Source organism: Aethalodelphis obliquidens, unplaced genomic scaffold (genome assembly GCF_003676395.1).
Source record: "Aethalodelphis obliquidens isolate GAN/ISIS:26980383/991018 unplaced genomic scaffold, ASM367639v1 scaffold7, whole genome shotgun sequence".
Classification (NCBI taxonomy): Eukaryota; Metazoa; Chordata; class Mammalia; order Artiodactyla; family Delphinidae; genus Aethalodelphis; species Aethalodelphis obliquidens.
The window spans coordinates 47,147,252-47,156,915 of NW_020837951.1; the positions used below are offsets into that span (position 1 = coordinate 47,147,252).

General features: G+C 36.7%; 1 protein-coding gene across 1 annotated transcript; it reads left to right on the forward strand.

The window, feature by feature from the left end:
* Nucleotides 1-550: 550 nt before the first annotated feature.
* CUNH9orf57 (chromosome unknown C9orf57 homolog) lies at nucleotides 551-8,258 on the forward strand. Its single transcript, XM_027105961.1, is given in 5 exon segments — nucleotides 551-568; nucleotides 1,373-1,426; nucleotides 1,429-1,483; nucleotides 5,353-5,475; nucleotides 8,134-8,258. Coding segments are annotated over 5 exon segments (375 nt in total).
* Nucleotides 8,259-9,664: the final 1,406 nt, after the last annotated feature.

Sequence of the window (9,664 nt, forward strand, 5' to 3'; positions counted from 1 at the left end):
AAGAAATTATACTCCAGTAAGGATGTTAAAAAAATTAAGAAAACAAATACCGTATGCTAACACATATATATGGAATCTAAAAAAAAAAAAGAAAATCGTTCTGAAGAAACTAGGGGTTGACAGGAATAAAGACACAGATGTAGAGAATGGACTTGAGGACACGGGGAGGGGGAAGGGTAAGCTGGGATGAACTAAGAGAGTGGCATGGACATATATACACTACCAAATGTAAAATAGATAGCTAGTGGGAAGCAGCCACATAGCACAGGGAGATCAGCTCTGTGCTTTGCAACCACCTAGAGAGGTGGGATCGGGAGGGGAGGAGGGAGACACAAGAGGGACAAGATATGGGGATATACGTATATGCATAGCTGATTCCCTTTGTTATAAAGCAGAAACTAACACACCATTGTAAAGTAATAATACTCCAGTAAAGATGTAAAAAAAAAAAAATCAAATTGCTTTCTGAATGCACCAAGTTCTATTATAAAGATTACATGGCATTTTTAAAAATATTAAGATCAAGTACTTTATATAATGAACCGATAGAATGCCCACATGGCTATGTGTATGTGAACTAATTAATCTGTAGCATAGTGAACACAGAAATCTTTAGCCATATTTACAGTTAATTAGTTTAACAACTGCCTGACTTAGTCTTATTATGTTAATTTCATAAATAAAGCAATTAAGTTCCATATAGATCAGAGCGTTCTGGTGAAATTTTTTCCTGTTTACTTGGGCAAATTTTACTGTTTAAACTGTTTGGAATCTAGAGGATCAGAGACTTGGTTTCAGTTATAACGAACTTTATTACATCAGAAATTTTACTTGTTATCTTTTAAAGAAGTTCAGACCTAGAAAATTCCCACAATACATTTATGAAGAAGGCAGGTAAGTTATGAATAACTGAAATGTCATAGTTTAGCCAATCTGACAATTTCTTTCTCTTCATTTTAATAAGTGTTAACTATTGTTAACTATGATATAAATACTTTCCTTACAAATATGATCATTTGCAATGAAAGCAGTAGTTTATGAGGAAGCATAAATAAAAATTTTTTAGCTAATAGTTAAAAGTATTTTTAACACGATATTATTCTAGAAACGTTATCTATATTATTTCCTATTTTTCAATTCAGGGAAATTATTAAGGGAGGGAATGGTATTTGATAATAAGAAGACAGCTAAACTTAAAATGTTCTGGAACTAAGAAAAGTTTTATCGTGAATTTTTGACATAGACGGGTACATTGTTTTTCCTCCTTCACAAAATGAATTTCTTTATAGTTTCTTAATGAAAGAAATAAACTTATTTAGTGATTTCCCTTTTTATAACAGCTAACAAATGTACAACTTCATTACTTCCCTAGGAAAGATTTAATGGTGGTACATGTCTTTCCATCCATCTTTTTTGGCTAGAAATCTTAGAATGAGAAGGATTGTCTTCGGTGGTGCTTTTATCTTATTCTGCCTCTTAGGTGGTAAGTCATTAAGAAAACATAAATCAAAAAAGAGGAAAAATTACTCAAGAAATTGCAGAATTACAATATAAGTGGAGGGTGGCCTTAAATAAAGTACCAAAGGTCCTTAAAACAAAGCCTGAGTAAACCCTTAAATAACAATGAGCTAACGTTTATTCAGCATTTACTATATGCCAGGTACTGGTCTAAATATTTTATTTGTATTAATGCACTGAATCCACATGACAATCCTATGAGTTAAATGCTATTATTTCCCATTTTATACATGAGTAAACTGAGCTGGTAGATGGTGGCCCACATGTTGCTATTGTTATCATTAAGCTGGAACTAATCAATCTAGGCAGGAAGCCCTTATAAATATGACCCAAAAAATAAATTAGACCAAATAAGCATAGACAAGGCTCTCCCAGCACTTTTTCTATGTGCTCATCACCACCAACTATAATATTCCTTCATTTATAAAAGAACCACATAACAGAGAGCTTTCAATCCCTTTTACAGAATTCCTAAGGCCCTTCAAATTAGGTAGATGTTCATGAAGGTAATATCTCCAAACAGGCATGTTTAAGCACATGGGAATTCTCCTTCCCAATGAAATGGTAATATGGTTAATGAAGATGGCTGCTCTATGCTGAACCCAGGGGTTAACAGGGCAGGGTTTCTTAGAGTCAGAAGATTTAAGGTACATATGAGTCACCTGGGGATCTTGTTAAAATGTACAATCTGATTCAGCAGGTCAGGTGTAGGGCCTGAGAGTCTGCATTTCCAACAAGCTTCAAGTGATGCCAATGCTGTTGGTCTGGAGACCACATGTCAGTAGGAAAAATCCAAAAGGTATCCCAGAGGTAAATAAAATTCTAATACTGAGACTTAGAGACTTTTGGTACCTAATACTGGGATCACCATCTCAAATGCCTCAAGTGTTTGGTCAGATAATATAAATGGGGCGGGGGGGGGGGGGGGCGCGGATCACCCAGTAACAAAACCAGAGGAGGGCAGCCAGTACCCAGCTGACATGGAGAAAGGAGAGCCGAACAATGCCAAATCTGATTCTTCAGGAGAAGCCAGATATTCAGGTTTGCAGGAAAACTCTCCCAACTTTTAAATGTTAACATTGTGAAAGCAGTATGCAAGTTAAACCGACCAGGTCTAGCCCCTGGACCACTTGTTTGTAGTCTCTGCTTCCCACACTACCCTCAATACTATATACAATGCGCAACAGAGTTTTCATTACCCCTTGCAGAAAGGGCAGGAGCAAACTCAAACTGCTTGGGTCTCTGCTGCATTTTAAGTCTTTACACTTCTCTTCTGTAAAGAATGTGGAAGGGAACATAGGAATAGATGAAAAATTTCAAGAGAACATCTTCCCTGTCTTGGATATCATGAAAAAAATGACTCAGGCAGGAGATTGCATTAATTTTGTTGAATACACAGGGAAGATGTGAGGGTAAAAGAAGAAAATTCAGCATAAAGAGAAATTTTGAAGTAAGGAGTGTCCATGAAGTAAGGGATGGTCATTTTAAAAAGATCACCATCATCATAATTTATAATGTTTAAATAATTACATATATATTTATAATATGCATTTGAGTAATTAAATACAGTCTGTTAGAGTTCCCCACAATAAAATCATGAAGTAGGATACTTCAGAATTAATCATGTGAGGAAACTATTAATTTAACATAAAACCTGAAACTTTAAATTTCGTTGTCAAATTGAAATGTACCATATGTTAGTTATATTAATAAAACCAACAATAAATTTTCAGACAAAAAGAGACTGGAAGAAAGGAAATGGATCTGTGAACGTATTTATAAGTATTCATGCAATGGGACAAATACGGTCAGCAGAAAGACCTAAAAGTTAAGGCATCGCCTTCAGCTGTAGTAAAGAATGTCAGGGCCAAGATTTTAGGAAGAAGGCTGTGGATATTGGGTGTGGAATCAGAAGGAAGAAGGACCATCTGAGAGGGAGAGAAAGAAACTAGAGCAGATCTCATCCAGAAACACAGTCCAGGGGCCTTAGGCATGGCAGAGAAAGATCTGGCATCATATAAGCTCTCCACTGGGGGGGGGGGCACTGGCACCAAGGTCTGAGCTATGTAGTGGATCACTAAGGACAAGTTATGAATTGAGAAATCACGAGTCCAGGAGGAAAACTCCCTTAGGCATGACTTGAAGAAGCAAGCAGCCCTAGTATTCTGGGCAGGAGACTGACCCTGAATCTTGGAAGAGTCAAAATCTCCAGCAACAAGAAGGTGACATCAGAGGGTTTGGGATACACAAAGGTAGGCCACTTCAGTGACATGGTGTGCTTGCTAAAAGCAAGGGGTTTGGATTTCAACAGACCTCTTTCAACTCCTGTCTCCATCACTGGAGTGAGCTACTTAAAATCTTAAGGCCTCAGTTTTCTTTTACGTGAAATGTGGGCAACTATAATACCTGCCTGAAAGATTTATTGTGGGAAATGTAAATTGCTTAGCAGAATCCTTGGCATAAGCTTAGTTCTTTAAAAAATATTTGCTGGTTGATCATTGATTATGGATTGAAATTCTGTCATGCTCAATGAGAAAACCAATGTGATATTTCCAAAATATCTTTAGATGAGTTTGAAGCTGGGGAGAATAGTCAACAGAGGTTAATTAGCCTCATCAGCCAGACTATTTTCTATTAAAAGTGATCTCTTCTAATCCCCAATATGTCGGAGATATAAAATACATTGCACAAAATGTTTAGTAAACTCTTCTTTAGAGTTAACCAGTGAATAGGAGTGGAACAGCAATGGTTTTCATATATTAGAAGATTGGAACTATGAACATTAAGACAAATTTCAGCTCAATTTCAGAAGAATTCTTTAACAGTCTGCACTGGTTTAATCACGATGAGCTCTCCATCACTAGCCAAGGCCGCCTACAGGGGTTATTATAAAGGAGATTCCTGAATTCAACAGAACCAGTGGTTCTCAAAAACTGGTCCAGACATCTACATTCAAATCACACGCCCTCCACTGTTTCTGGATATCTAAAGTACGGATTCCTGGGCCTCAGCTCTTATTGATTCTAACTCAGGTTCTGTGGAGGCTGTGGAAATCTGTGTTCATTTTAACTGCTTAAGTGACTCTGATGCATAGTCAGATTTGGAAAGTGATCTTCCAGTTAATGTCTTCCAATCTTATCTACATTGACCAAGGTCAAAAATCTCTGGGCGGGGCTTCCCTGGTGGCGCAGTGGTTGAGAGTCCGCCTGCCGATGCAGGGGACACAGGTTCGTGCCCCGGTCTGGGAAGATCCCACATGCCACGGAGCGGCTGGGCCCGTGAGCCATGGCCGCTGGGCCTGCGCGTCCGTAGCCTGTGCTCCGCAACGGGAGAGGCCACAACAGTGAGAGGCCTGCGTACCGCAAAAAAAAAAAAAAAAAAAATCTCTGGGCTATTTCTACATAACCAAAGTAAATAACACTTTTAAGCCACTGAGTTTGCGTATTGAAGATTACCAATATGTAAATATTAATCAAAAAACCATAAATACAGAGATTTATTTTGGTTTGATTTAATTAGGCTCTGAGAAACTGAATACATTTTAACCAACTAACTTGTTTAGCCCACCTGGCTTCATTTTTTTATTAGTATCAGTTCAGAGTGCTTCCAGTTCTTTAATGTAGCATATGTTATGAAATTTCCCCTATTAAATTCTCCAAATAAAAATATTTTAAATTTATGTGACTTTTTAGAATCAATTTATAAAATACTGCATACTTTTTAAAGTTGAAAATCATTGCTTTATTTTTGGATTTCTCTTTTCTCTCTGTCTTTTTTTCTGGCTCTGGTGTCCATCTCTATTTTTCCCTTATTTTTTCTGTCCTGTATTTGGAGGTGTTGGAGGTGTGATTTGTAGATCATGCAACCTCTCAATCCCCTTCCATGGATGTCTTTTGGACTTTGGAACCTGCAGAACAAAACCTGGACAGTATTGTATAAAAGAGATCCATATTAAAGGTAAGTCATAACACTTTAAAAACATTTAACTAAAATAAGCACAGGAAAACTCCTTATGTAAGAGCAAACATTCACTGAGCATTTACTACATGCTATACTAAGGGCTTTACCTAGATTACATCACACCAATAAATCAATGATATGAGCTGGATCTTGTCGCTATTCCCAAAGATAAGAAATCTGAGGCACAGAAAGATTAAGAAATTTGCATGATGTTACACAGTTAAGGAGTGTTGTAGTCTAATTCAAATGTGAGTACTTAACTCCAGAGCACACATTTCTAAAGAAATCTATATACTGCCTCATTCACACCATTCACATCCTCACAAAAGATTAATACATAATTTCCCTCTAAGTGCAGGGCTCTGTGTAATCACACAGGTTTAATGCCCAGGAAGCTGGCCTTGTCCACATGGATTAAAGAGAGAAACATAAAAATCCAAATGATGAAAACATTAGAAGAAAATATTGAAGAACATATTTTAAGCTTGAAAGAGAGGAGGCCTCCTTAACATCCAAAAGACAAAAATCATAAAGGAAATGATAAATTTGAATGTATCAGTATTTTAAAATTTATGAAATGAATGATAACCCCAAAACTATAAAAGATAAGGAATAAACTGGGCAAAAATAATTGGGAAATAACAAGAAAATATTAATATCTACCCAGAATAAAGAACTTCTAAAAAACTCATTTTTTAAAAGGCCAACAACCAAAAACAAACAAACAAACAAACAAACACTTGTTAAAGACATAGAAAGGCAATTTTCAGAAGAGGAGATATAAATGACTTAACATAAAAAGCAGCTCAACCCATCAGTAAATATCAAAGAAATGCAAACTATAGAAATAATATTTTTAACCCATCAGATTGCTAAAAATTATGAGTTTTATAATATCAAGGGTTGTGACAATATGGGAAAATGGGAACTCTCATACATTTTCTAATGACAGTTTAGATTGGTTTGACTTTTTTGAAGACAATTTGTGAATTTCAGTTAAAATTTTAAATGAGCACAGTTGTCTACAAAGCAATTTATTTCCTGGCATCTACTTCAGAGAAATACTTACATGTAACACAAAAAGGCATGTATCAAGGTTATCACTGCAGCATTATGTTTAATAGTAAAGTAATGGAAATGATCTAAATGTTTGTCTATAGGTGTTAAACTATGATATATTCAGACCATGGATTGCTATGTAATACTTAGAATGAACCAGATCCTTTTGTTAACATGAAAAAAATCTTTAAAACGTTGTTGAGCAGAAAAAAAGTCAGTTGCAAAACAGTACGTATAGTATGCCACTTATGTATAAAAATCCACAAAGCAAAACTCTAAATTTCTCTATGGAAATGGAAGCAGAGAAAAAAAATCAGAGGAAATCAAAGTCAGTTGGGAGAGAGGAAGAAAATTTGGGGTCATGTCTGCTGGGGTTTTGGTTTTAACAGGGTTACTTGAGCTTTGTTCAACCTATGTCCGCTCTCTGAGCCCCAAGTTCCCTCTGACTCTCACCCATACCAGTCAAGAACCCTTTCCTTATTGAAGAGGCAAGGGTCCAAGCCCCCCTGGAGCCATGAAATGTTAGCTCTCAGTGATTTCTCTTCCTGAAGGTGGACAGATAGCCATCTAGTCAACTTACCATAAAAACTCTGCACATAAGAAAGAGCTTGGAAGCTTATACGGCAAAATCTTGACAATAGTTCTTGGTTGGCTCAAGGACCTGGAATAACTACAATGTTGTGGGAAGAGCAGTTTCCTAACATGACAAGTCTGCCACTGCATGCTGATGCAAAACAAATACCACTGGAACTTAGGCTTGATGGTTTTACCAATAGTTTGTCAACACTATTGACATTTTGGCAGGATAATTCTTTGTTATACAGGGATATTTTGTTTATTGTAGGATATTTAGCACACTGCTGGCCTATACCCACTACATCCCAGTAATATCTTCCAAGTTGCAGCAACAAAAATGTTTATGGGCATTATCTAATGTCCTGGGGTTGGGGAGCAAAATCGCCCACAGTTGAAAGGCTACTGTTTTCTCAAGTTTCCAACTATGTTTTGCTGCCTTTAGAGAATTGCTCATTTGTGTTCTCCCCCATACAATTGAAACTGGGAATGCTAAGATTACAGGACATTGTTGTCACTTATTTTGCACTTTTGCGTATTGTCCACATTTTCCACAGTGAACATGCATTACTACTTGTAATTGGGGGAAAATTAAATGAGATCTACAACACACCTCCATTCCTAAAAAGCACTTACACATCTAAATGACCCTTCTGTGGATTCAGCCCTTTGAATACCTCATGACCTGGTAAAACTGGGGGATGATTATTAGGGAGTTTCTAAAAAGCTAACATTTCAAAAATTTCTACACAGAAACTGGCAATTGCATAGCTTTATGAACTGAGTTTGAAAGCTATTTTGCTTTACAATTTCAAAGCTTTTGTATTGCAATGCACACAACTAGAATAACTTTAGGTGGGAGTTCTTAAAAGGCAAGATGATTGTATCCTGGTAGACCTAGAGTTTTTGCTTTGTTTTCCTTTGTCTTTGTTTTTTTAACCTGTTAGTTATCTGAAGCAACTGAGGCCGGGTAGGTTGTACCTGCCAAGGGATTCATCTACCATGACCTCTTGTTTCCCCCAGATGGAATTCAATGGTATTCAGTTCAAGGCTGCACAGAGAGCCAAGATGAGTGCTTCAAGAGAATCGTGACAACTTACGAAATTCACTCTACTCACTGCTGCCATCGTCCTTTGTGTAATTTCTGATCCAGGGGCCCATATCCAAATTGCTTGACTGATCAGTCAATCTCAGAGCCTGAACTCGTCATCCCAAGACAGCAGCTACCATCAGTCAGCTTTCTGCAAAAGTCTCAGACCTGCAGGTTGTAGGAGTTATTGTCTGAAACCAGTTTGGGCTTTCAAGATGCCCAGTTTCTCAGCCACCAGTCCTAACTCATCTCAGAAACATCCTTTCCAGCACAATCTTTCTCTTTTCTTTTTTATTTCCCCTTTCAATGATTTCAAAGCTACAAAGAAGTAAAAACGTGAGTGACTCTCTGAGTCAAATTATACATATCATCTCTAGTTCACTAATTTTCCTAAATATTTCCATATTGCAAAATACAGTTTCAAATTAATTGTATCACAAGATACCAAGTGACCTGAAAGGGTTCATTTGGTTTCCAAAGCAAACTGCCTTGCTCTTTCAGGGCAATTTATTGTACTGGAGAAACTGATTTAACAAACACTGCAGGAAAAATAAGCCAGGAATTAGCAAACCAGGCCTGTAAGAACTACGAACCCAAACGGCAAAGGGCTCGAGAAGGTGTGAGGGTTGGTACTTATTTTTCCCATCTGTGTTAGGATTTGGCAAAATACTGGATTTCCATACTTTAACCACGCCTTCGTGCTTTGGCTAATCTAGTTTTGGCAGATCAAGCATTTCAACGGAAGCAGGGAAATGGATTTCCATCCACAAGGAATTTTAAAGAGTTATGAATATACTCTGAACTACATTTCACATTTTTTAATGTGCCACATATTCAATTATTCTCATTCAATGCCTTACTTTTGCAACTTCAAGATTGTTGTGTTTTAAAATTTAAAGTTGTTTTTCTCTGTATTTCTAGGAGTTTGAGAAATTCAAATGGTAAGTAATAAATCTCAATAAAAACTTTTTTATTATTTTTTTCACAGAACCTAGGACAACATCCCACACACAGTGGACTTTCAGCAAATGCTTTTCTATAAACTTTGAAGTAAAACAAGCATATTAAAAAAGCCCAAGGAGACTAGACATTTTCCTCCACACTCATTTTACCCATGTTCCTTAGACCACATTTCTGAAACTACAAAAAAAAAAGTTTCTTCATCCTGAGATTTAAATACACTTGCTACTATTCTATCACTCTATGCATCAGCTACATTGGTAAACAGTGGTTATCCTAAATCAGTGAACTTCATTGAGATTTTACTTCTATTTTTCTTGTTTTTTAAATGTAACTAATGTTATTACCCAATATATTGGAGGAAACAAATGACAAGATCAGATCATCAGTGACTAACTCCAGGGAGCTTTGCAAGCTTAACTCACAATCCAAGTGATGTAGTGAGAAGAGAACTACGTTGTTTGCTTTTTTGATATTGAGCTGCATGAGCTGTTTGTATATTTT